The sequence below is a fragment of the Lipophrys pholis genome (assembly GCF_963383615.2).
Source record: "Lipophrys pholis genome assembly, chromosome: 8".
Taxonomy (NCBI): Eukaryota; Metazoa; Chordata; class Actinopteri; order Blenniiformes; family Blenniidae; genus Lipophrys; species Lipophrys pholis.
Genome location: NC_137630.1, coordinates 21804413 through 21832410, shown reverse-complemented (window position 1 = coordinate 21832410; position 27998 = coordinate 21804413). Strand labels below are relative to the sequence as shown.

General features: G+C 42.6%; 2 protein-coding genes across 4 annotated transcripts; both read right to left on the bottom strand.

The window, feature by feature from the left end:
- Window positions 1-763: 763 nt before the first annotated feature.
- LOC308112777 (proline-rich transmembrane protein 4) lies at window positions 764-19467 on the bottom strand. 2 transcript variants are annotated; one of them, XM_080468536.1, is made up of 4 exons: window positions 19277-19467; window positions 8565-9467; window positions 8145-8465; window positions 764-4946 (listed from the first exon to the last, which is right to left on the bottom strand). In XM_080468536.1, exons 2-4 carry the CDS (start codon window positions 9388-9390, stop codon window positions 2929-2931), a joined length of 3165 nt encoding a protein of 1054 aa, XP_080324662.1. In that variant the 5' UTR covers window positions 9391-9467; window positions 19277-19467; the 3' UTR covers window positions 764-2928. The 2 variants fall into 2 exon arrangements, with proteins under 2 accessions (XP_080324662.1, XP_080324663.1); XM_080468537.1 differs by having other exon boundaries at window positions 19364-19466.
- A 4820-nt stretch (window positions 19468-24287) lies between these two features.
- Window positions 24288-27915, bottom strand: ogg1 (8-oxoguanine DNA glycosylase). 2 transcript variants are annotated; one of them, XM_080469189.1, is made up of 7 exons: window positions 27426-27915; window positions 26458-26816; window positions 26195-26374; window positions 25288-25466; window positions 25061-25208; window positions 24926-24975; window positions 24288-24844 (listed from the first exon to the last, which is right to left on the bottom strand). In XM_080469189.1, exons 1-7 carry the CDS (start codon window positions 27533-27535, stop codon window positions 24623-24625), a joined length of 1248 nt encoding a protein of 415 aa, XP_080325315.1. In that variant the 5' UTR covers window positions 27536-27915; the 3' UTR covers window positions 24288-24622. The 2 variants fall into 2 exon arrangements, with proteins under 2 accessions (XP_080325315.1, XP_080325316.1); XM_080469190.1 differs by lacking the exon at window positions 24926-24975 and having other exon boundaries at window positions 24505-24817; window positions 25065-25208; window positions 27426-27812.
- Between the last annotated feature and the right edge of the window lie 83 nt (window positions 27916-27998).

Below are 27998 nucleotides of genomic sequence, written 5' to 3'. Positions count from 1 at the left end.
TCAAATCCGGCTGCAATTTGGTTTTCTAGCCTTGAACTTATTAGGAACTCCCAGAGATACACAATTTTAATCAACGTATCAAATGTGCTCTTTAGGAATTCTAATTGAACTCTAATGATGTTCTTCATTGCTGTTGTATCTTTTGCCATGGAATAGGTAGCGCTTAAAAAGGCACCACTAGTTACATCCACCACTTAACACTTATAGAGTGCCGGTGATAGCACAGAGCCACGTTTCACACAAGAACAAGTAAAACATGGCTAAAGTGAAAAAGTAAATGAGCGGGAGAAAGTTACATGTTTAGCTCCAGTTGATTGTGGCAACAAGGTTGCATGTATGTCAAGCAGAAAATTGCTCCTAAATACTGTCTATAAATGGCAGAGTTTCAATGGAGGGCACTGGATCATCAGTCATGACTTTCAATTCATTCAAATAGTATGCTGCAAGGCTTTTGTACAAGTTGCTGGTGTCATTCAGTTTTGACATCAGATTGTAAAGGAGATTGGTGCTGTCTCAATTTATTAATGCCATAACTTGAAAAATGAAGATTTTGAATGACTGGTTAAATGTTTGATTTGAAGATGCTTCATTTCGTGCACAAGCAGGGATTAAAAAAAATCGTTTTACTCTTCATTGGGATTAAAACTTTGTGGAAGTTAATAGTAATTCCATGAAAATGTTGTCGGCTATCTTCATTGTACCATTATATCAGAAACATGACAAAAAGTAAATTACATTTCACACATCACAGCAAAAGGATTTTGAGTCTGCACATTTTCTTTAATTTGAATATAGACATGATATGCTGTAAGAAATACAGGAACACAAGTTGAATGAGCAAAATAAACAGCTGTAACGAGAATTTATGACTGAAGGGGGCACGTTGATTCTATGGCACGTAATGTTTGGTGGGAACACTACAAGAACCACAAGGTCCATCATGTAAAACGTAAGGATTTACTGGAATGTAGACAGCAACAAAAGGCCATTTAACTCTAAATACTAAACAAGTCAAGCATCTCACATCACTGGGAGCTACTGCAAGTCACCCCGAGGTAACAAGAGAAGACAGAAAATGGTTCTTTTTTAGGAACAGAGGCAAAAGAAAATCCATTTTATTCCAAATAATGTTTGTCCAACTTGGAAAAATATTATGTTATTACTATTTAGTCAAAATGGCATCCCAAAATAGCATTGAAGAGATCAATCTAATACAGCACGTCTATGTTTTTCCTGAAATAATCAGAACAACGTTTTAAAGGTGAAACTGTGAAGGGCACCTCGCACCTATGTTCATTATCAGGAACCGTTTAAATATCGTCCCACATAACCATTGTGTCCTTTTCACCACCGAAAGTTATTTGTCATGTTTTCTAGGCGGAGAAGACAAAGCAGAATCAAAATTCTGCAGCTCTTCAATCATTACAATCCCGAGCACAGCTCTGAAAGTAAGTCAAGCATCAGCTGTCACAGCTCTACGTGTCCTAAACAGTCTGCACACATTCTATCACCTTAGATTGTCTTTCACAGTAACAACTATGACCGTTTTACATCTTTATTCATGAACATCAAAAATAATCATATTTACATAGTCGTTTATACTTCTTATATTTGAAAGATATTTTTCTCTTGTGTAGTAAAATACTTCTGTCTAGTGCTCAGGCATACAGTTAAGTGCTATGTTATTGTGTTCTGTCTACGATAATAGATCTGGATGTTTTGCGAAGCCAGTCTTGTGCGTTGCAGCCCTGCAAAGCTGTGAAGTATGTACATACTTATCAAACTGTTTGAATCCACATAATGCAACAGACCATATCTATTATTATATTTCGATGCAAACTCAACCAAAATGCAGTCAGAGGCTTCAGTGATGCATAATTATTGATTTCAAAGCTTTGAACTGGACCAAATTAACATAACAACATTAATTTTGAAGTCAGTTGTGTCCATTAACAGCACGATTCTTTTCCAGCAGTGACACATGTAAGCATGTTCTGCCTGCCTCTTCGTGTAATCGGTTTGAAAGTACAAGGCAAAGTGGACAAGTGCAACGGCAGCAGGGAGTTAAGAGCTTAGGCGTAGTCATATGCAGCTGAGTCACTATGATACTGACATGAAGATGGAGAGAGGGTTAACCCAAATTCGGGGTTCATAGACCTATTATAAATAGCACAAAAACCAACGATGAGTACGTATGGCACATCTTGACATCACAAAGAAAACCGACATGTTGAAGACGAAAAATACCGTATGTCCTATTAAAGCAAGTCACTTCACGAACCGATCATATGCAGACATGGGATTCAAGGAAACAACAGAATGAGCTTCACGTTTGTCTTTTACCTTTCATGAATGGGTTGACAATCCTGCGGTTTTGTTCACTTCACAACTTTGGAAAGATTACATCTATCAACTTCAGAAGTGTGAAGCCAGGGCATGTATGTATGACTAGTGTACTTTGTTATCCCTGTGTTATGCAGATAAGAAAAAGAAGGAATGCGTGTACATTGTGCTGTCTAGTTCATATGTGCTATACCAGGGGATCTCAAAGTGATGGATAGTAAGACCCTCAGACCTTGAAAAACACCTTTCCCCCAGATTACTCCTGCCTGCTGACACTCTAAGGCATCCCCCACAGGTGGACCTTCCCCTTCTTTGTGAACCACTTCACAACAGGCAACCAGCTTTGCTTCTAAAGTAAAATCTTTACATTTTCTGCTTCAAAAACACAGCTGAGAAACCTGTGGAAGTGAAACACAACCAGAAGATACATTTATCACCAATATTCTGTTCTTGATATTTACGTCGATGAAAATAAATATTTCAGGCAGTTTAATGACCAAATATGTTCAAAATGTGCTGAAACTTGAATAGAAGCAGTATTTGTGGAATTGCTGTGTTTGCTTGTCCTCTTGCCAAAAGTTTGGTTCATAGGTCAATAATTTCACTGCTGACACTGGCGGAATCCTCATGTCGGCTGACTTCCAGGTAGCTGCGTGAGCCCACTGGTTTTGCAGCTCTCCCTGGTACTCTCTCAGAGTCTGGCGTTATGAACGGCCGTGTGTCGTCCATGCCATCCTCTCCAAGGTGCCCGGATGAAGTTCTGGAAGGACGAAGAGAAACGGGGCAGGAAACGGAAGAAGGGACGCTTCCTAACCCATTACCAGCCCACCTATGACCTTGGTGTGAAGGTGTTGGAGGTGCAGTCACCTGCCTGCTGGGCACACTACTGAGAACACTGCCGCCCAGTGGCATGGAAGACTCTGTTGGGGCGTCGCTACTGTCAGAAAGCAATTGAGGATCACTGTTCCTCCGGAGCCAGGGCCCTTGGCTGGCCCCTGATCCCGGAGATGGGGATTGTGAGGGTTGGTTCAGAGGATGAAACAGGCTGCCTGCGCCAAGCAGATGTTCTCTGTGAAGGGCTTCGTCAATGCTGCGGGTCAGGTCGATGGGGGACGGGGGCCTCAGATCAAAGTCATAGAGAGACAGCGATGTGTCCCTGTCCTGATCCAAACTGCCGCTCACTGATCGCTGTGGAGGCAGGCCTAATGCTTGCAGTCTCAGTAGAGAGCCAGTGGAACCGTCAGATATGCCTCGCTCTGCGGAGTGGCCCCTGTGATTACGTCCCCGGTTACTGTCTTTGACGCATCGTGGCGGCCCAGTGGCTTGCTCATGATTCTGGTTCCTGATCAGACTTTTGCTAATGTCAGCCCCAGGACGCTCCTGGCCAGCCCAGTTGTTAGGGACCTCCCCTGGTACTCCTATTCCTCCTCCCACACCGTTGCTTTCAGACTTTCTACTGGGCCTCCCTTTTAGGCTCTGCACAATCTTAGACCAGCAGGTATGTCTCTGAGTAGAACTCACAGACTGGCCAGGGGACGGCAGGTCTCCTGCTACTCTACTGTCTTGACCACCTTCTTCCATTCCACGGCAACTTCGAGGCCTCCAGAAAACCCAGGAAGCCAAGAGTAGGAGGGAGAAACCCCAAGCCAGTTCCAGAAGTCTGGCCCAGAAGTGAACCAACCACCATCCCCAGTTGAAGCGTGTCCAATCTCCTAAAAGTCCGTAGAGCCAAAAGGTGGCATGGACATGCAATCCACAACACAAAGCCCCCAAAACTGCACAAGCGGCCAGCACTCGTGCCAGAATAACTCCTAACCTCCTGCTGCCTACCCAAGCCTTCCTCCTGGACTCTTCAGGGGCTCCAGGGTGAGGGAGAGGGGGGCAGCGAATACGTGGAAAGACATAGCAAAGAAAGCCCAGACAGAGACCGAGGCCCCAGCACAGGGACAGGACCTGAAGTGTGACCGGCACCACGGGAGACAGAGCCGGGGACAGCAGATCCGCTGCCAGGAGCAAAGTGCACTGCAACACAGCCAGCACAGCTACCAGAGGGGGGCGCTCCAGCGTGGAAGGTAACACACTTATTCCTGCTGCCCTCAATGCCAGCAGGGCCAGGGCAGCCTGCGTCCACACCAGCAGGTGGAGAGGTAAATTGTACAGGGCTGTAACTGCGGGCCGAGGGAGTAATTTCCGTGTGCCATAGGGGTCGATGAAAAAGAGAGTCGCTCTAAGGCCTCCAGCCAAAAACAAAAAAGCATTTGCGAGTGCAAGAGCGCCTCGATGAGGACAGTTCATGCCGGGGGACAGAGTCAGCCCAAGAGCAGCTCCAGCAAACAGCAGGAGGAAGAGACTTGCGGTGCCGTAGACGTGCAGTTCCCAGGCGAAGGCCAGCGTCCGGCTCAAATCGCCCCAGTAAAGACGTGTACCATTAAAGTATGGGTGGGCACTCGAAGAGGGGACTGGATCTGTTGTTGAATGAGGAGCTTGGTGAGGATGTCCCATCAGAAGTGATTGGTTTCTCTGGCCCACTCCAGGCTGATATGTGGGGCCAAATCTCACTCGTGTGACTGGCACAAGACTGGAGGTGATGACAGAAGAAGATCCTGGAAAAAAAAAAAAAAAGTAACTGAGTTTTTATATGCTTTGAAAAAACATGATGTACATAGATCAAATGGCTTCATGCCATACAGTCTATCTGCAGAGTAAAAACATAAACATACATGCAGTACCAGAAAGCGCCACTGGAGGGTTGTAGATCACAACTAAAGTTAAATACTTGGCCCTTCCGATCCTCTAAAGTTAAACTGTTGGCTTGATCATATCTGGAGGGGACCAATGACTTCCCAGTCCCCCCCCCCCCCCCCCCCAAAAATAAATAAATAAATAAGTGGTCTTTTATATTTTTAAACCCTTAATGCAACTAATTATGTATGCTAAAAAACAAGGCACAGTACAGCTCTTGATAAAAGCCAATAGAGCTGAAAATGAAATCTCAACATTACAGAAATGCTCTATTCTAATGGTCTATGTTCTATCATATGAAGAATACACCACTATCCACATTATGTTCATAAAAATAATATTTACCTGAGGAAAAACCCATCTGAATAACTGAGAAGGTATTGAGGTTTTAATCGGATTAGATTATGTAATTAACAAGAACATCTTTGTTACGCAACACAGTGCAATGACACAATACATGTACAAATCAGGGAAACTGCTGAAGCTCACAGCAATATACAATGCGGGACGACCACATGGGACAAAACACCTTGTCTCTGGAATTTCGAATACACATTCTTTTGTTTGTCTGAGGCAACTCCACCTTAATCTGCTGCAATGGCAACACCCAACTGCATAATAATCATAGGCCCATTCATCACTGAGTGTTTTGAAGGCTACTCAGCAATAAAGCATGGATACACTAAACAGAGGAAGCGTGAGCCTGAATGATATTACAAGTATCAGAGAAGTGACAAACTGCTGGCTTTTCACACAATTTTCACCCACATTTTAATTTGACAGGTGGTGGAAAAAGTAGATCAGTGGTAAAACAATCAAACCATCAGCCACCTCCAGGATTTTAGTCCCTCATGCTGTGGAGAAACGCCCATAAAGCTGACATACCGATTGACTCACTACTTGACTTCCTGGAGTTCTCGCACACTCTATCCTTCCTTACACACACACACACACACACACACACACACACACACACACACACACACACACACACACACACACACACACACACACACACACACACACACACACACACACACACTGGTTTCGCATACTGTACGTGATGAGCGCCTACAGATTACACGCAAATGTCTTTATTTATATAAAGGTATGTTTTACTTCCTTCGCTCAGACTTTTTTTCCTAACAGCAATATCCAGATATATTCCAGATGTGCCGATCACATTACACAGCTGGATACACTTAAACTTACCCTCTCACCCTGAATTCTCCCATTTACATACATGCAACGTACCTATACTGCTCTCTAAGTTTGTACACTGCAATGGACTCAAGAATAAATATCCTGTTTTATCTCAGAGGAAATACACTCACGTGCATGACCCACTTAAATAATTTCCCACACATGCATGAAAGAGCATAATTAATTTTAATAAGTCACACAAAGAAAGTCCAGCGTAGTGGCCAAACCTGCAGTCAAGACAAGTTTGGATCAATTATGTGACACGCACGCACGCACACACGCAATTGTAAAAAACCATTTCTCAATGATTTAAATATCTATTTTGATTAAAAGGTTTTGTAAATGCAAGCATTCAATCACCACGTGAATCTTCTCCACTAGCCCAGAATGGCTTTAAACTCAGTATCAGGTACGTTGAGCTCTTTGGAGACTTTGTGTGCCTTCAGCTGAATAACAGCTCTGGTTATGTTTATTCTATCTTTGCAGTTCTCACTCAGTAATTTCATCTATGTCTGTAAATCACTTTGAGGACCACGGTACAAGCTCCTCTGACGCTTTGGGGTTTTCAGACTCTTTTTTTGCTTATTAGCAGTTCGATTATTATTATAAGTCTCAGCTACATTGATCAGATTAAAATTATCGATCTAACTTCCTATGTACTGAATTTTGAGCCACTTTCTCCAGGTAATCGCTGTATTGCTCCATTTTTTTAGACACAGGTTACCATTAACTTGATGTGAGGGATACATTTAACTCTTCGAGGAATACAAACTGTATCAGATTATTTATTGACATTTAAAAGACAAGCAGACGTCTGTTTTTCCTTAGACCCTGAAAGTGAAGGCAAGTTACACTCTGGACAGGTTGTAGGACCATCAAAGAAGAAACACACTGAGACGCACAACCCCACACACTCACAATCACACCTACAAGGCATTTATAAAGGACATAGGAAGCACATGCAAACTCCACAAAAGGCTCATAACCTTCTCGGACTGAGGTGAAAGTGCACTTATGCTACCTCACAATAATAAATTATGCAATATGAGACAATCCTTAGTCACATATGTAAAATTTATAAGTGGCTTTATTTATCTGCCAGTATGCCAAAATGCTTTTTATGCAATGTTTCACAGTGATTAACCAACTACCTTGTGTTGGTGGAAATGCAAACTGGAGCTTAGCAGACTTGTGCTTTGTGTACCACAGGCTTCAGTGACGTATGAAACAGACTTTGGCGTCGCGAGGACCAGCTGAATCAAGTTATTCAATTTTGCACAGAAAAATTGTTTTCCTGTAATATTTAATCCACAGAATATATGTGACTGTGTTTACAGCTCAAACATTAACAATGCAACTTATGTAAATGTTTCCTTCAGGAACATTTAAAGGTCACAAGGATGTTTTTTTTTTCATGGTATCTTGGAAACTGGTTCATGCTCCATGTGTCATAGTTTTCCTCCCCTGCCTTTCTCTCTGCATCTGGATTTCATTACCAGCTCCACTCCCCTACATTTCTGTGTCTGTACCTTTTCTTCAGCCACACTTTCCACTCACCCTGTCTACTCTTTCATCTGCATACACAACAGTCTCCATTTCAGTCTCTACTTTTTCCCAATTGTCTCTTATCTCTTTGACTGGCTGCTGTTGAACCCCCCCCCCTCAGTCCACCCTCGATTGCTTTTGTCTCCCCACACAACTACAACCCCACTTTCCATGGAAAACTGTCTCGACATTTTCCTTTGAAGCCCTTTTCCCCCTAATTCTTCTAGTAAGAAAGTTCCAGCTGCACAAATAGTTCCATTTGAAACTGCCAAAGCTGTTAGGCCACAGAACAGACGGCTCTGGTTTCCTACCTGCTCTTGATGACTCAGCGCTTGCTGTCGGCTGTCCCGATTGTGCCGTTTTGCGGTACGGTATTGTGGTTTTGGAGGATGTCTTCACGGTCGCCTGTGTAGTAGTGAGCTCTCCAGCAGTAGATGTGCTTGTTGTTTGTGGCGTTGTGGTGTTTAACTGTGAGCTCCTCTGGTGTGGAGAAGTAGCTGGTTGATAGGGAGTCTGTAGCAGTTTCTCAGAGGAGCGAGTGGTGTGAGAAGGAGGCTGTGGTGGAGTGACTGCCGCCGAGTCTTGCTTCAGAGGACCTTTGTCAGTGGAAGGAGTACTTGCTGCAAGTTCACCTGGAAAATCAGAGGAAAACGCACATTTATGACACAGTGTGACACTTTACTTTTAATGCCTGTCATGAAGCATCTCTTCAGGTAGCTTCGATTTCTCACCTGTTATTACTTTAATCTGAGGTGTTTGATGTGTTGCCACTGTGGCGTTTGTCTTAGTCTCTGGTGTTGCCGCGATCGTGCCAGTTGTGCTCGTCGAGTTGGGCAATGACAGATGAGGGCTTACAGTCTGACTCTCCAGAGATGGGGTTTTTACATCCAAAACTTGTGATATTACAGTCTGAGCCGGTGGCCGATATTGTGCCATCTCATTACCGACTGTTGGCAGAGGACTGGGAGATTTCTCCTTCACAAGCACTGCTGTCAGAGTCCCCCCAGATCCAGATCCTTGTGAATCATCATCCTTAGGTTCTTTGATAGTTTCCTCCTCTGGATTTGAAACTGTTGTTTGTGTATTAGCTTCAGGTTCTTGTAGAGCAGTGAAGGGCACAGTGGGAAGGGCTGGAGTTTTCGTGGTCGTATCCCTCTTTGTAAAAGCCCTGCTCGATGCTAAGCTAGCTGTGTCAGTCCTGGGTCTGGAGGCAGTTGGTTGCGTTACAATTGGCCCCCTGCTGAGATTCTGCGTCGAATGGGCAGATGTGAAAGCAGTACTGAATTGTGGACTCGTATGGCTCATACTTGGCCCCACATCCACTGCGTTTGTAGTTGTGAACCTGCTGCGACCTGACCATCTGATGGGCACATCGCTGCGCCCTCTGGGAGGTAAAGAAGGCCCGAATCCAGCAGGCTGCTTGGTTGGTGGCGGCAAAGTCTTCTTCGGTAAATCCAAGGAAGAGAAAGAGGAGGAGGAGCCAATGATGGTCTGAGCATTTGAAAACTGGCAGGAGAGGAGGAGGAGGGCTGAGATTAGGAGGAAGATTGAAGCCATGATCTTCCTTGTGGTGAGCTGTGATTGGTCCCTCAGGATGCCTCGGTCTGTCTATCACACATCCTCCCACGGTGTTTCTGTTGAGAAAAACAAACACGGTGTAAGTGTCTTGAAGAGAGTACACAAGCAGAGTACATGTATGTGAACATTCGGCTCAAGCTGTCATGACTTCATGTTGGTCATTGATGCTTGAGTACCTCAAATATTTATGGAGAGAACTTTACAGTACTTTGAATTTGTTGAATGAAAGGACAAAATGTAGTGGTCAAGTACAAACTATTCAAGCAGCTTTGCTGTAATCCTTTTATCACAGAGCCTAAATAAGATCCTTATTAAGTAAGGGGTTTGTCCTCATGTTTTAACTTAGAAGATTTAACTTTATTAGCTTTTGTGTCAACACAACTAAACAGATGATACTGAGACATTAAATTAAAATATAGTTTAACAAGTTTGCATAGAATTTTTATAACCAGTAATTGAGAAGAGCAAAATAATGTTTTTGGAGAAAGAAGTAACTTGTGTGATAGGTTTCTTTTCTTTTTTTTTTTTTTTTTAGAAAGAAACCTAACTCTAGCACATAGACATAGCTGAACCAATATTTTCAAATCTATTCATGTTGTCTCAGCTCCAAAATGTGTTGGAAATTGCCATAGTTTAGCAAGAGTGATATATATTCATATATAATTGGATGCACCTAAATTCCCTCAGTCAGATCATCACAAAGATTAGTTATGGATACTGATTCCAAAGTGGGGCAACAATCAGCCAGCTGCTCTACATGGTTGACATAATCAAGAATGCGTGAGACATCAACTCACTGATCCACACCACCAGGATCTACAGGACTGACATAGGGATGTCATTCGGGTGAGACAAGTGCGGTGGGATTGTATCAAAGAGAGGCAGGATGATCTGAACTGAAGGGGTCATGAGGACGTCTCCTGATGTCCTCGTCAACAGTAGGAGCACCTTCAGCAACAGACTCATCTAATCCAAAGTGCACAACAGTCACAGGAGATGCTTCCTTCCTGCGGCCATCAGACTCTATAACTCTTGCTTGTGAATAGTTTTTACTGTCAAGTCCTTCTCCGAGCAGATACTTAATCACTGTTTGCCTTGTAGATATTAATAATGCCTTGTACATTGTAATATTTACTTATTTAAAATTTTATTCTCAGTTATCTTATATGTTGATATTGTGTTCTATTCCCTGTGGAGCAATGCTGTAAAACAATGTCACCTTGGGATCAATGAAGTTTATTCTATTCTATTCTATTCTATTCTATTCTATTCTATTCTATTCTATATATCAGAAGTGTTCTTTGCTGTGCTGATTCAAACGGCCAGTCACTGAAACTCCCTCAGCAGACGTACAGGGATGGGTCAGGTGAGGGTTTCAGAACACACAGCATATGTATCAACACACATGAAGCTAAGAGTTGAGCTTTAAGTTATATAGGAAGATGCACTAGTGAAATGATCAAGCCATAAAACAAAAAAGAGGCCCAGATGGTTTCTTTTGGAGGCAGATGGGCACATTAACTTTTGTCCTGGCTATCTGTGTCATCAAATGTTCTTTGTATGATTATCAGGTCATCTCTCCTGAAGTCTTCAGTTATTTCCAGGCAGCAGAACTCTGCTCCCTTGACTGTGAGCTCTGTTTAAGTAGTGGATGCCAGGAGCTGACAGCTGGGGTACAAAGTGTGGTGAAGCTCAGGGAGAAACCCCCCGGCCCTGGAGAATTACACAACACTACAAGTCATCCAGCCCAACAGCTGCCAGTCGCATCCCCTTAACAACTACATCTTGTAAAAAAAAACAAAAAAACAACAACCCACGTTTTCTTATCCATACCTCCTTGTTCATGCTCGTTTCTACCTATGACTCACTGCAGAAGTCAACCTTAGGGAGCGAACTAAAGCTGAAACTTTAGGACGGAAAGCACAGAAAATAGGGCGCCCATAGTGAATTCATTCTGCCGCTCCTTGTGAGTCACCTCATTCACAGCCATGATGTTTAGGGACTCAGAGAAATTACTGCAGCAGTGCACATGCCAGCAGTGCACACAAGTACATGCACGGTGTGAGTAATCCCCGCGTTAAGTATGTGGAAAAATGTGTTGAAGAAAGTGTATGCACAGGAGGTCAGTCACCAAGCTTTAAGTCACTGAAACCAGGGTTCATAGAATCACAATCCCTCTTTACTGGGTGTTTGCCACCCAAGAGTATCTGGAGAAAAAACCTGTCAATGAATACAGCAAGACATGTGGTGGTACATCTTCATCTCCGCTGTGTGTATTTTCCATCCTGACTCTACTTTCCCTGTAGCCGGCTAATCCCTTACTTCTGTTTCCCTCCTGTGCCAATTCAACTGGAGTTATTTTAACACTGTTCTCCAGTATGCACCTGGGAGGGAGTTGAAAGCAAGCCCCGGAGATGGAGAGATAAGACAGTAAAGAGGACGTGGATGTAAGAATGTTAACGTTTCTCACAAAGAGAAATGATGGCGATGAGGTGAAAGTGGAGGAGGCATCAAGTGATGGAGGGTTCCTCAATGCTGAGAAATGAAGGCATGTATGACAAAATTAAGACTGAGAGAGGAAGCGAAGACTATAAAAGATGGAGAATGGGTGGTGGGAAGCGAGTGGATTGAAACTGACAGGAAGCAAAGAGAGGAACATTTAAAGGGGAGAAAGGGGAGTCACAAGAAAACCATGTTTCTGGATTAACAAGATTGTTATGGTTTGAGTGCCGGTAAGCTCATCTCTCCAGGAAGGCATGCGGAGAAACTTGAGGCTTCTTCACCTTTTTCTGGGGTTCACTGGCAGGTGTGTAGTCTCGAGCAGCCAGACATGACCAATTGAGAAATGGCTTTCAGTAAACACACCACTGTCTCGATCAAAAGCAATCCAACGTGTGTCTGCTTATGGGTGTGCATGAAGATACATGGTCAAGATTAATGAGTCTCAAAAGGCATTTGGCCCAATAAGCTTCAGAGAAACACTCTACCGCAGTATTTGAAGCATAAATCTGAGCTCCACAAGAGCACTAACGCACAGACTCGTGCACTCTGGTGGTTTCAAAAATGTTCTGAATTGAACAATCTGACTTTGAATTACTATAGAAGTAATACAAACAGTGTGTATTTGAGGAAAACGAGAGGTGAAGCCCAGTGGTTAGGAATGTCACATATAATTGAACAAACACAAAAAGCTTGTGCTAAGAAAAAATGGATCTGTACATAGTTGATAACTGATGCACAACTATAGATTAAATGATAGCTAACACATCTATGGTTGTCAGGTGGGAACCGACACATCACAGAACCTCTCCTCTAATGTCAGCTGTTCTGATTCAGATTTAACCGACACCACTCCTTCAGCAAACTAAGACTCTGCTTATGCTTATCCAGATGTTTTACATGATGTCACGACTCACTAACATTCTGACTCTCTCTTAAAAGGGAGTATTTTCTTTCCACGGGCTCCTGTGCTTGCTCATGTTGAATTGTTGGGTTTTTCTTCTCGATAAGAACGCTTCGAGATGACTGTGTGACCAGCATGATATACAATCTACTCAGACAGCGTGAGGAAGATAGCGTTAGGGAGAGAAGCTGGGTTATATTACGACACTACCTTGCCAGACTGGACACTTTACTGCCCTCTACTCCAATGTAAAATTAGTCTACACGGAGATGGAGCCCACTGAGATGTTTTTTCCTCTCTGATTCAGGCGGTTTGGGTGTTTGTTTTTTTTTCCTTCCCTGACTTCAGGGGATCTGGGTGCATTTACCTCCCTGATTCAGACCGGGTTGTCCAGCATGCTACAGCTCATAAAATGTATGTGAAGACACTGTGTAGTTGTAAATTTAGCTACTGAAGCTTAGTTAAATTGAAAAGTTAAATTGACAGTAAGTATAAAAGTTGTTGTTTCCAGCGGGCACACTAGATCACTCAGTGCATTACCTGTCATAACACTGACACATTTGTTGCTCCTGACCAGATACTACATAATTGTGCAATACATGAGTAATGTATTCCACATAATCTTTACTTTAAAAACTATTTTTTAGTGTTTTTCTTGGATTGAAATCAAAAACCTTTTATCCCTTTGCATGTTGCATTCTCCCATTTCTCTAACAGAGTCTACAGCCCAGACGTGCAGTTACAAATATGAGCATGTCCCTCTACGGGGAGAAAGCAGATGGGGGCACAGCCACTTATGTATGTCATGCTCCGCCTCAGGGGAACACATCACTTTGTATTTCAGTTATGCCGTGGTGTGCATGTTGTGTAGATGGCGTCACTCTCTCTGGCACAATATGTGCTTTGTCCCGAGCAGGAAATGCCCATGCAGAACGTTCAATAGTAAAGTAGCAAGCAACAATCTGAAGATTACTGTCCTCAGCCCACGGTATAGAGCTGCTGGTTATATAATCATATGAGTCAGTACTACAGCAGCTGCTACTAATCACCTAATCCCCCGATGTCATGTTTATACTGATGGATTTCATAGAAGAAACCAAGTGCAGTGGAGAAGCATCGTCAAAGTCTAGTTTTGAGAGAATCTGCATTCTCTCTCTCTCACTCACTCTCTCTCTCTCTCTCTCTCTCTCTCTCTCTCTCTCTCTCTCTCTCTCTCTCTCTCTCTCTCTCTCTCTCTCTCTCTCTCTCTCTCTCTCTCTCTCTCTCTCTCTCTCTCTCTCTCTCTCTGACAGAGACTCATTATACATCTGAACTTGGTAAAAACAAAATGGCTAGAATCGAATGGCAGCTGAATATCTATTCATATTTATATAAAAAAATTCCTTTAATCATATAAAATAGTTCATCAGGTTTTTGCTATTATAAAACAATTAACCAATGATTTTACAAAGTTCCTGCTGGGTAGACAACAATATTTAATTTCCATTATTTTCCAAATCATACAAATGTTGATATCAATCAAAGTGCAACCCAGTTTCACTCCTTCACTTCCTGAAAACTTTCTAGATTTTAATGACTCAGAATGGTGAGTTAACTCATCTAAACTTTAACCTACAAACATCGTAGAGTATCAATACTATAGTTTGCACCAGTAGATGAGATTTGTGCAAAGCCACCAAGCCAGAGAGTGACAGCTCCAATCCTGATTTCACTGCCAGTACCCCGAGTCCAAGTGTCTTTCTGGAGAGCAGGATGTAAAGTACCTGTGTGACTAATGAGGCACTCATCTGAGCGCGGCTTGGTAGTGAACATTAAACTAATTTCAGTACCTACAGCTGGATTTGAACCCAAGTGGGCCGCACCAGTATAATAGGAGCGTATTAAACTATACAAAAGTATTTAAGGGCTTCTAACTCTTTCCCCTTTGTTTTGGTCCACAATATGTACAAATACGTTATCAAAAAAAGAAGTTTCCTTTCATTTGAAAATTAATCATTTAAAGGAGGATTGATAATTTCGTTTTTAGTCACGCATCATGATACAAGATGCAGCAAAATGTAAAAAAAACTTTGGCTGCTCCATTGGCTCCCTAATCCAACTGAAACTCTGCAATCACCTGTACATGAACAGCAACTGTGTTTATTGAAAGAAAATTCCAGTCAATGTCGTCTTTGTACATTCGACAGCTTGTAATGTTGTCATACAGGCCAGATTGGACCCTCCGGTGAGCGGGTTGTGGCCATATGCTTGACACCCCCCCCCCCCCCCCCTTTTTATAGAGGGACATAAGAGGGCACAGAGATCATATTTAGACATAAAAAAGAAGATACTGATTGAATCAAATACACAATGAAAATGTACATTGAAGATTCCTGCAGGGACAGTGAGGATCAGTTAGACATCAGAAAGATAAGTAAAGGGAGAGGTTAGAACTACTAAGCAGTGTATGTGCATGTATATGTGTGTACATGAGACAGAGCGAGAAACGGGGAGCAGGGGAAATGGAAGAGGGAGTATGTGTGGTTATGCTGGTATGTGAGTGGTGGGGGAGGCCGTTGGCTTGACCGTTAAAAATTCCACACCTTGAAATAACATTTGGATTGTTTACTTTCTAATTCAGCGCATTAAATAATTTTCACAGAACAAGCTCCTAACAATTCTGTTTCAACTACACTAATACACGAAGAGATGCACAAGCTTTTAATGTGCCCTAAAAGATTTCCGAGAAAGTTTTCCTGGCAAGGTCGCCCGACTTTCTAGACTAAAAGTTGTCCCTTTAGCTCCGAAAGACAAACCAAAGCCTGTTAAAGATGTCTCTCTGGCGAAGCCCTGCTGCCTGGAAGGGGTGTCACAACACTAATGAGCAACCAACCACACAGCAAGACAGAGAGGGGCTCCAGAACCAATCGCTGATGCTTTTGATCCCCAATTGAAGAGGATGTCCAGCTTGAAAGTGATAAGACATCTTTCACTCTTTCACTGATGTTCGCGTTTAAACGAGCTGCAGACTAAAGGCTGAAGGTCAGCCTAAAAGCTAGGGCTATTTTCAACTGTGACCTTATACACAAAAAAACACACGCCAAGACAGGCTTGACCCCCTGTGCATGGTGTGTGTGTGTGTGTGTGTGTGTGTGTGTGGGGGGGGGGGGGGTTACAGTGTGAACAAGCTGACATTACTGACATATGATGGGTGAACATAGAAATTCTACATTTAGACCTGATAAATGATCTTTACTTGAGTCACTGATGTTCAAATTGGTACTCATGCATTCCCACAAGCACAGCCTGAGAGACAGTGAGTGTGGTGAGTGAGTGAGACTGCTGCGAAACCCCGGAAAAGCCACAAAACACTTTCAGGAAAATAGATTACAGGCATCGCAAGTCATAAACTGTTTGCCTGCTCCAGGGAGTTAACCACAGCGCAACTTCAGGACTCTCACTTTGTTACAGCTGGATACCATAAAACTGGTAATTATGTGGCAATTACTTAATCTGCAACCAGACTTTACATGATAAATACCTATTGTGTCGGTGGTAAATAGTCAAAAATGTCCTGATGCATTCACTGGACTGCTTTAAAGCCTTAAAGAACAAAAGCCTATAAATGGGACTTTTTGGTTTTGTACCATATTTTTTTTTCCGCTTTATTTTTCCCTATGCTGACAGTTTATTGCTGTCTGTTCTGCTGCTGCTGCTGCTGCTGCTGCATGAGCTCAGATATCCTTTAACCACTCAAAACATTTTAAAATCAAAAGGTCATAATCTATCAGTGGATGATAACCCAAACGAAACAGAATCTTACAGTTGAGAAGGCAGGCCTTTTGTCCTACGGTTGGAAGCAACCTCATTTGTCCATGAAAACCAGACCAAAGTGTCTTCCAGGAGCTCTTTGAAGCAGCATGGACCATCTCTCCTCAAATTCTGATAAGAAACAAATGAATTCGAGATCATCCATCCAGGATGAATAAAATTGTTGCTCCCTACCTTGAGATTAGACCATCCAATGCATATGCATCCTGCACACACACACACACACACACACACACACACACACACACACACACACACACACACACACACACACACACACACACACACACACACACACACACACACACACACACACACACACACACACACACACACACACACACACACACACACACACACACACACCTGCCAGCAGTGACCATATAAAGAAACTTCACTTGTTGCTGCTGCGCCAAAGCGCACAAGTTTCCAACGTCCTGATCAGACAAACCTTTTCGAATTACAGACACAGATGAGCATTTTAGATTGAAATTCGTGAGAAATCTAACCCTTTTGTAAGCGCAGTGGCACGGCCGTTAACGATCCCTCCAGCCCCCACGTCAGAAAAGACAGTCAAGCCAGCCGCCGCTCTGTTTAGCGGTGCGCTCATACACCATGCATTACTGTAAGAACATAATGAAACTGATTTCAAAATAAAAGTGACGTTCCATTGAGTGAGATCTCGCCTTCGTTATGTTAGTTACTACAACACAAATTTATACTACAGCTAATAATACCACATAACAAACAACATGAATAAATGTATCATTAATACAAACTATAAATAATGAAATATGAATCATACTTACTTCCTGCATAAGAAAAAAACAAAACAAAAAAAAAACCTGATGTATTTTCAGTCAGTGGTATATTAATGTTAATGAAGTAGCACCTGCTGACATAGAAGAAGAACACTAACGTTGAGTGATTTTCATCCAGGCAATCATTAATTGTGTGAATGCTGATTCTGAGAATTATTAGCATTTTTTGACTAGCTTCAGCTCCTGCAGTCAAACCAATTTGAACCATTCAAGTATCAAAATGTGCAGTTTTCCAAGATATTCTTGCCATGTTGTAAATTTTTAAAAGCTTTTAGACTTTATATTTTTTTTAAATTTTTCAGCCTATACCTCTTTATATATATATATATTAAACCCTCTTTAAACTTCTTTATACCTTTTAAACTTTTTAAAATATTTAAACTTTTAAGATTATTTTTAACATGAAAGTGGATAGGAAAACTCGTCAAAATAGCTTTAAACTCCTTCAAGTTTGAACCACTACAGGTTCGCCATACTTTCAGCCACAGACTTCATTTAGCTTTTAAAACATTGCCACATCTGTCCACTATTCTGGTTGACATTCTCAGTCGGAATCCTGCAAGTAGCGAGGACCCGTTCAATGCTGCTTGCAGATTTAATATCAACTGAATGATATCCTGGGATGGTCCATTATCACTGTGATGTGGAATGACTTTATAACTTGGAATTTTGGAATTATTGCAACTTGAAATCAGGCGGTATCATATGAGTATTAGGTCATAGTCCAATCTTCAAATGCATTTTCTTTTTTTAAATGACACATCCGATTTGGCTGGGACTTTGTGGGTGATATTCTGAAGTGATCTACTGTCAATCTGACATGGAATGGTTTTATGAAAACAAGGAATTTCCTTTTGATATCAGTCTGAAGTTAGAGGGAAAGAATTTGCTAGAAAGGGTATTATTTTGATATCTCACATCCTGAACTGGTCTACTATCCGTCTGAAGTGAAATGGGTTTATGGCATTAGAGGGATTTAATTCTTTATTAATCTGAATTTTGCCAAAATATGCTGATTTGTTGGGCTTGTAAGTTGAAAAATGTCAACATAATAAGATGATGTTTATTGTGTTATAATAACATTTTTTGGTTATTGATTTTATTATTATTTGATTCCAAGTGGTTGTTTAAGTATTAATAATGCACTTGCTTATTAAGTTTGATGTTGCCTATCATTATTAGCAGTCGTATTAATTAGTGTTTTATTAACTAACGTAAGAGATCTCATTCACTGGAATGTAGGTTTTATATTGAAATCCGTTTGGGTATGCTTTTACGGTGATGCATGGTGTATGGGCGCACCACCAAGCAGAGCGGCAGCTCTGTGTTTGACTGTTTTCCAAAGTGGGGTCTGGCTTGACACCAGGTCTTCTAAGTGAAGAATAGGACCATTTATATTGCATCCATATATAAAGTCCCAAAAAACTAAACGAGTTTGCATTATATACCATTTGAAGGCGATAGTTTAATTTAGTTATATTATTTTTCATTCATATGCCGGCTATAATATTGTCTCTTGGCCACGGCCAGCAGTAACTGCGTAACGTCACCCCGCTGGAACGGCAACGGCTTCAATTGAATTCGCGTAAACGCTCCGTTTGAACAAGCTCTAATTCCCTTCACTGCGGACACCAAATCAGGCCCAGCACACGGAAAAAGAGGCTCACAATAAAGACGTGTCTCTACACCGAGACACACGCTGGTGCCGCAGCTCAGGTAGAAGCGGCGTCACGCGTCAATCGGTGCGCAAAGTCTCGCCGCATAGCGCCCACAGACACAACACGCAACTATCATGTGTCATCCCCGGGTCCTTTATGGAGAAAAAACATACCTGCTGGTCCGTGTGGCTCCTCTCCGCTGCGGCAACGTGTAAAGACTAAAACATTGAGAGTCTCTGACGGGAGAATCCGCGTTTTACCTGCAGGAAACAGCCGCGGGGCGGTGAGCTGCTGCTTCAGCAGGAGGAGGAGGAGGAGGAGGAGGACGCGCTCCTCGATCCTCGTTCAGTAGCCTCGTACCACTATCAGCTCTCTAGCTACGAGCTGGTAAGGAGCTGATGTACGCCCCCTCAGACCGCTCCATGTCCCTCCACATTGCTCCCTCCCTCACTTCTTTACACTCAAGCGGATAAACATGATCGCCTGCCTACCGACTCAGCCAACCTACTACCGCCTGCCTGGCACGCCCGTTACGCAACGCAGTTCAGGTCGATCACTCCATCTACCTTGGTGAGATCACATGCAGACAATCTTGCGAAAAACATGGCCCCGCTTGCATTGGCATCATCATATAGCTTACAGGTTCACTACCCCGGTTCTGGGGTTTCCCCCCTTCAGACTATAGCCTATAATGAGCTCTAAACTGCGCGTCTTGGCCGGGTGGGGGAATCAACATTGTGTCATGTGTGTGCAGACAGGTGAGGGCGTGCAGGGTGGTGCGGCAGCAGCAGCAGGACAACGAGAGCTGGGTACAGTCCTGTGCATGTAACCCAAGCCGCCCTCTCCTTCCCATGTCCTCTTGACAGCGGAGAGAGAGGCGACCTGAGCCAGGTTGATACTGTTTCCTCATGCTGCACCTTGGCTCTGCGTCTCCATCCGCCACCTGATCGTCTGTCTGTCCTGTAAACACAACACCCTCGAGTTGGGACATGCTGCGTGCCGCTTCGTCCTTATACACAGTCACAGGCTCACTTAGGATTTAAGTGAGAGCCACTGCAGAATTTACTCTTACTGACAGCATGTCTCATTCTCAATCATCTCCTCCCTGTGCATTTGCCACAGGCATTATATCGTGTGTACTGTACAGGCCAAGAATAACCTGTGCAGCTCAGAGGATTTTCCTAATGACATTACATTAGCACTGAGCAAGCAGAAGACGCTGGAGAGTTTGGACAAGCAGGGCCAGACACAATGGAGATAATCACATTATCATAGGAACAAATGGATTATGATTATTGCTAAGTTATATGAATACAAACAAGGGGCTGTGTTGTAACTCTACACATAGAAAAATATATTCTTTTTATTATAGTTTGAGCAAATTGTGCGTTTTTTGAGTCTCCCCTCCTGAGAGCAGTGGTCATGGCATGAACAGACAGCTGCATGCTTTAACAAGATTACAACAATTTCAACATGAATCCAGTTCCTGGAGGTGGATTCACAAAAGCTCATTAGATTTGTGGTTTGTATTTAAATGAGAAACAGGTTCCCGTTTCATTCAGAATGAATGCACAAGTATTTGTTTACTATTGTATAGAATAAGTAAATCCTATGCTACTTACGTGAACTTGGTCGTTTTATTTGTCTGCCTGGGGGCTGTTGCTTATGCATGCAGTATTTACTGTCACATCTGTTGTTATTTTTAATTAAACTGTGATAATATGGAGGGGGGGTGGGAAAAGTGTGATGTGGGATAAAAGTGATGCTGTGACTGAAAGCCACATTGTCAGTGTTGAATACACGTACACAGTTTATGAGGAGTAGTATATGTGACACATGTGAACCATGCGCTCCTGCTTACCAATGGCTGACAATAAACTCATGCTAAATATTGGACATTTACACGCTTCACTTTCACTGTCTTACAGCAGGTCAATCCTAAAGGTCACATGTGTGTGAGGCTGACAGCTCCTGATTCATAGAGAGAATTTTTAGCGGGCTTTAAATAAACCAAAAGAGGGGGTCATATTTATGAACAAGTTCTTAAAAACGAAGGAGTTCACTGGCACACACCAAAAACACGCCCAGTTCTACTGTGGGTGTGGTGCAACACGGGTTATACTGGACCATCTTTGCCCAGGAATGTTGTGAATACATACCACCTGAATTGATCGTGGAAGGGGCTCTGAAATTGAACCCTGAAGCAGACGGAACTATTTCTTCCTCCCAATCTATACGGCATTGAACCTTAATCGCTGCCAGCCAAGCAGAGACCCTATCAGATGGTACGGGGTATTTATTTTCTACACAAAATAAGCCTCTTTCATGAAGAACAGCCAAGACCTTCATGTGCTGACGTCCGTACACACATTGGAGAGTCACAAAAGCTTCAGACGTAAATCACCGCTGCGAGCTCCACGCTCGGAGTCTTTCTGTGGCTTGCCTCCGTCCTCTACTTGTCTAGACACCAAAGAATAATCTCCCCATCTCCGGGCCCCAAAGAAAGACTTCCATGTGGGGACTGCCTCCCTCGTTACTCAAGCTTTCCCACGACTGCTTCCAGCAGTTTTAGATTTCACCACATCCAAGGTGAATCAACACAACTCTGCTCTGAATTTTATCCATCTAAGGTATTCTCTCAGATATAATACTGCTCTGTCTGTTACCATTATAATAATAACGGCCATCATTTGAAGTGGGAGACTGGAAATTTAGGGGGCGCGGGGAGACCACCTCTGGGATCACAGAAACCCGTTTCAAATAATGAAATAAGGCATCGGTATCAACGATGGTTTCACTTTTCCAGATAGGTTCAAGAGAGCTCCATGTTCTTGAGTATCACAAATAATGTTTCTGCTTTGATGAGAACAGTGGCTGTCACTGAAATCTGTAAATAGACTGCAGGGGTAACAAAGTCGTCGTCCAAGTCTCTACAGCAGGTTTCATGCTCAATTTAACAAACAAACTAAACATTTGCAAGTTTTTATAAATAAAAAGAAGTACAAATTCAACATGGTGTTATTTGAAATGATTTTTTTTTTTTTTGCAGAATACACTGAAAGGTCCAAAAATCATGTTTTCCTTTTTGTGGCTTGTAACGTTTGGGCTCCCAAAAACAACTAATGACTTGAATTTCAGCTGAAAGATCTGAAATTCCCTCCAACAATACTCTCTTTTGCTGCTCTAACAAAAATACAGTGATCCCCAGAGAATAAATGACAAACAGTTACAACAGTTATCTTTTGTAGATTATTTCAGTTAAAGCTTGTTTGTTGATGCAAAGCACTTTGGATTATCTTATTGTTGAAATGTGCAAATGAACAAATTGTCTCGTATTTCTAATCTATCCTACGTCGACTAAAAACATTTAAAATTATTTCTTTATTTTTCTATTTGTTTACCTCACATTTCTTTAAAGGCTTCTTTCGTTAAGGTTTAGAGTAAAACAATGGCCTTATTATTGCTTTTTTTTTTTTTTTTTTACTGTATTCATTTAGTTTGTATTTGAATGTGTCCATCCATCTTCTATGCTCTGCAGCAACAATAATCCCAGCTCAGTCTGGGAGAATAATGCTTCTCCGGTCCATCATAGGGTGAACACGGAGAGACAGGTAACCACACACACACTCACACCTCGGGGCAATTTAGGGTCACCAGTTAACCTCACAGGCATATTTTTGGCCGGTCGGGGGGAAACTGGAGTATTCAGAAGAAACCAGCGTGGAGAGACCATGCAAACTCCTCCCAGAAAGGCCTGGCCAGTGGACGAACCCATGACTTTCTCCCTGTGAGGCAAGAGCAAGACCCACTGCACCACCATGCAGCACCTGTCTGGCTTATTGTATTTTTGATGTTCTATTGAAGGCTAAAAAGGACCCTTGAAACTCATCCTGCTGGAGATTACAAATTGATAGAGCTGTTGTGCTTCACTGCATCCAAATGTTTTATCTGTGGGAGAGAGTGTATGAAAATACAACATGTGCCGTGTAGCACATCTGAACAACCGGGAAACTATATCATTCTAAGTCAATCTCTATAAAACCATTTCTTTCATGCGGTCACCCAAACAAAAACCAGTGTTTCTGCTGCAGGCCTTTTGCTGAGTCGTGACTCCTAAAGTAGCGCCCCCTGGTGCTTGCAAGGAGAAAGTGGGCAGCCTAAGATGTCCTTTCACTGAACAGCCCTGAGGACACAGCACAAGCTGAGTCCCATCTCTTACACAACATGCAGGCCACTGTTGTGTTGTTTTCTTATTTTGTATTTCAACTGAGATTCCTGACCCAACCTCCAGCACACTTTCACCTTTTCCCCTAATGCTCACTCTATCCCTCTTTTTTTTTTTTATTATTATTATATCCCTACTCTCTCAGCTCTATATTTATTCTGCTTTCTTCTTGACTGTGACTCTGCCCTCCAGCTGGGCCTCAACTCCTGCACAGCTCAACTGGAATGGAGGATGAAAGCTGACTCACATAGTCATTAATTCACATGGCTGCACTGTCTGCTGCGAACGAAACCCTTGTGTGGATGTAAAACATGCAAATGCCGACATATGCACAGATGCCACAGTGAAATACATCGTGCATTTAAAGCCTACATGTCAAACGATCGTTTCCCAAATCAGGACATGATGGGGATGTCTGCTGCTCCTCAACACGTTAGAAAAGAATCTAAAATATTGCTTAGTCATTTCCATAAAAAGCATCCTGAGAGACGTGACCGTGTTGTCACCAGAGAGTCACACCAGCCCGGAGCAGAGGAAGCACATAACTGCAACGCCTGCTATAAAAAGACTGGCTGACACAGTCAACCGGCCTATAGATACACACACAGACAGTATGCTTTAGTCAGACAGTCAAACGGCATGTTACAATCCCGACAGAAACACTATTTTGATGCAGGGAATACAACAAGGATACAAACAGCACCATCCTCTGACCATCATCCCGATGTGTTAGTACATGGTGTCACCGTAGCCAAGAGGACTGACAGGAAGTATTAACCGAGGGATGTAGAGCAATTCTGCTGTAGGAAATGGTCCTCTATGCGTCATAAAAAGTCTTGGAAAGCAGTATTAACATGCACTGCCACCTAGCGGCGGATTATGGTATCAATCAGCATTACTGAGTATGGTAGGAAAGCCTTGGCTATTTCACTCAAAACAAATGAAACAAAACAGCTCATAAGATTTTCAACATTTATTGTAAAACCTAGTATCAATGCGATGGATTCTCTGTGGTAAACTCGTGGAAAAATGGAAAAAGGAAAACTTCTAAAGAAAAACATACTACAGAACTCTGATGGAGCATCCACTCTAAGACCAGTATCACCAATCACACACATATTTTGAAGCTTTGACACCGTGTGGTGTTATTCTCTCAGTCATATTGTAGACAAAAAAGAACATAGTCATGTGTTTAATGTTGTGTTTCTGAATATTTAATACTAAATGATGAAGCTGATTCAGCAGTGTGTGTAACATGTGGGGTGCACATGTAATCTGAGTGCTAATCTTTACCTCACACCGCCTTCTCTTTCTTCACAGACAGCTTTGCTTTCTTGTGAGAAATTGACTGAGATTTCAGCTTCTTCCCAGTGCCGCTGTATTCTCTCTTCACTGTTGCTGTCGGGCATTCCGTGGATCTTTCTTCTTCCTGATGATTTTCCTCCTCCTTTGGTTGCTTTTGATGTGATGCTTCTTTCAGGTTTTTGAACTTCTTGAGGTCAGCACAGAACAAGACCTAAGCGAGAAAGGACGTGCTCTGGTGTGACTAGTGAACCGACAGTGAGTGACAAGTGAGTTAAGGGACGGTGAAACTCACCGATTGTGCCCATCCAGCATAGGGTCCCCACAACTTCCTGAAAAAATCCCCTGTATAGAAGCAGTTGGACAGTTTGTTGATTTGATGTTTTTACAGCCAGTGGAAAACAATCACATCGTGTGTGTGCACACTCACCAACGTCTTTGTGAAGTTTTTCTGTGATGCTCTTTGGTTCTTTGCCAGCAGCATATTTATAGTCACGTTTTGCGATCTGCCACACGTGCGTGTCGATGGGCACGGCGTCCGACTTATCCAGTGACATCAGACATACACAGTCTGCCACCTGCAGGAGAACAAAGACTCAACCATACAGTTTCTCTGTGAAGTGTAAAAAGCCAACAGTGTTTTGGTTGCTGTTGGACCTTGGTGCCGACCCCGGGGAGAGAACGCAGAGCATCGCGGGCCTCCTTGTAGGACACTTTTCGTAAACTGTCCAGCCAGTCTTGCTCACGAGTGTCCAGAATCTGCTTTGCACTTTGCTGGAGGAACCGAGCTCTGTAGCCAAAACCCAGATTCCGGAGACGTGCCTCTACGCTGCTGTCTGCCAAGTTCAGAGACAAAATCAACACAAATACAAGAAAATCAAACAAGTGCAACCGGCATTGGTCAGCTCCAGGTCTGTGTGGTGCTGTGTAGGATACCTTTTCTAAATCAGTGTGCCTCACAAGGGACAAAACAGCATTAACAGTTGGTTGTTTTTTTTATAATACATTGAAGCTATTTTCTTTGTAGTTACAAGGCCACTCTGTGTCAAACAATGCCCAAGGGGGTCAAATCCAGCACAAACAGCTTACAAGTTACAAAAGTGACATTGGTGTTTCAAAATTTCGAATCATGGACGACAAAGGGATTTTGATGGGTAATCATTGCCACTGTGCGCATTTGAGCAAGGCCCATAAACCTCAAATGCTTCCCGTTTGTTCAGGATGGGCAAAAGAAGAGGGAAAATATCACCCGGTACTGCTTTGTACAAAAAACAAATAATGGAATTTCTTTCTAAAGTTTTTGCAAATAAAAATTAAAGGTTTTTGTACAACTCATATAATATGTTGATTATTTTGTGTAACTAACGATGTAAGAAACTAGGACTTCCTGGTTAACATGGAACCACTAACAGAGTCTCAAAAGTAAGAAGAACAAACAATATACTTTAATAATATACTTGAGTGATGAGGGGAGTCTCCACTTCCTGACACATCTATAAACCTCACAGGATCGGCAGTGATGCTTAAACAGGAGTGTAAGATGTGTGGTAAACATGTGAAGCACCTGCTAGCGCAGACAGGGCAGGAAAGTCGTGATACCAGGTTTGATCCAGTTGGCACAGAGGCGAGCCCAGAGCCTGGCATAGTCTCTCCACCATGCCTTGAATTCGAGAGATGTGGTTGTTGGAGGTACAGATGAAGGAAAACAGACATTCGGTTGGGTCCTGGCGCAGAATTCGTACTCCTGGAATAACACCAAAAATAAGTAGCAATTCACCCTGTGTAGCAAAAAGATTTATTTTGATTTACTTTAAAACCCAAAATGACCTGTGAAGATGTCTGCAATGTTTTTAAAGTGAGGATCTGCTGCTGCCCATTCCCTGTAAAGATCCCCTAAATTCACATTGAGCTGAAAGTAATCTCTCAGCATCTCCTCCTCAGTCGCAGTGTTCTGTACTCCAACTGGCAGCTCCTGCTCTTCCTTCTTCACGCGCTCTTTAAATCTTTTCTCTGTTTTGCTTTGGCCATGGAAAGAAACATTGGCTCGTCTCTCCATTTCCTTTCCTTTCTCCCGATTCTCCTGTTGGTCGTACACATGGTACCAAAGAGTGTCTTCTGTTTGGGTCAAAGTCCACACTCGTCCTCCCATCACACCGGTCCAGTGTCCCTCTGCAGTTTCTCTCCAGCTGGGAGAGAAAAAAAACATGTGCAGAGAAATTGAATATAATCAAGTAATTGCATCGAGCTTCTAGTGCACTGGAAAAAGCTCTTAAATTCCAATCAAATAATTTTTAAAGAGACAGTAACTGAGGTCTAAAAAAAAAAACAATTGTCTTCTATAACCACTTTACCCAGAATACAGATTCTAGGGAGACTGAAGGCTTTTTTTTTCCAGCTACAGTGAGAAAGAGGAGTACAAACTGTACAGAATATAATGTCAACAGATGGGGAGACGCACAACCACACACTCAGTGAATCTTGGAGATGAACTTTGGTTTTCTTGTGTCTTGTTGTGAGATTTCATTTATAATAAAACAACCGTATCATCAGGGTGTCCAGGAGGCATTTCTGGATGAAAATACTGAAGAAAAAATATTACAACCTTTGTTTTGAGAAATAAGTGCGTGTGCGTGTGCGTGTGTGTGTGTGTGTGTGTGCAGGTAAGATAATAAAGCAGGTATAGAATGAGGATAGATATCAGTTTACTTTGATGACAAAACTGATCCCATTATTTCCTGGACACATGGTCACAGGTGGTGACTTTTTGAAATTGTGGTTCTCCTGGTGCAACCTACCGGAACGACTGTCCACCGGGCAGAGTGAGACCCAGACGCAGCTCAGACTTCGGACACCTCACAGACCTCCACAGCTTTGATCCAGATGACAGCACCGCGTGTTGAGCCATGCTCCTTTTTTTTGATTTTTTTTTTTTAACGCTGTCTCTCAATCTAGAAATTAAAACAGATCGACAACTCCGTATTACAAAACATCTCAACGTTATCTGTGTTTACTTGTGGTAAACAATGTAAATACAAAGTCATTATCGTCCAGGTTCATCACTGCACACAACGCAAATAACTTTCACGGAGTTATTTTCGGACTTGGCATTTATTCTGAGGGACGACAAAGAGCTTACAGTGCGTTGGATGAACGTAAATATTTTTGGAAATAAACATTTCTGAGAAATTTAAATATTCGTACTACTGCAGCTCAAGATGTTTTATTTATTGATGACGTCGGTTTGACGTTCAGAAATGTCAGTTTTATTTACCGAGCCGTCAATCTGATGCAATATTATTCTGACGTATCGGTCCCGCCTTCAGTGATGTCAACACAACTGCTGATTGGTTCTCCTTCTGAACAGGCGG

Bases quoted from the DNA above. Each gene is read 5' to 3' on its own strand.
- ogg1 (XM_080469189.1), bottom strand. From the start codon at position 27,535: ATGGCTCAACACGCGGTGCTGTCATCTGGATCAAAGCTGTGGAGGTCT. The intron at 25,467-26,194 runs GTGCTTCACATG...TGAACTTGGCAG, and splicing joins TGCCCTGTCTGCGCTAGCAG to ACAGCAGCGTAGAGGCACGT. The intron at 24,976-25,060 runs GTGAGTGTGCAC...GCTTCTATACAG, and splicing joins AAAACTTCACAAAGACGTTG to GGGATTTTTTCAGGAAGTTG.
- LOC308112777 (XM_080468536.1), bottom strand. From the start codon at position 9,390: ATGGCTTCAATCTTCCTCCTAATCTCAGCCCTCCTCCTCCTCTCCTGC. The intron at 8,466-8,564 runs GTGAGAAATCGA...CTGATTTTCCAG, and splicing joins TCAGATTAAAGTAATAACAG to GTGAACTTGCAGCAAGTACT. The intron at 4,947-8,144 runs GTAGGAAACCAG...TTTTTTTTCCAG, and splicing joins CGCTGAGTCATCAAGAGCAG to GATCTTCTTCTGTCATCACC.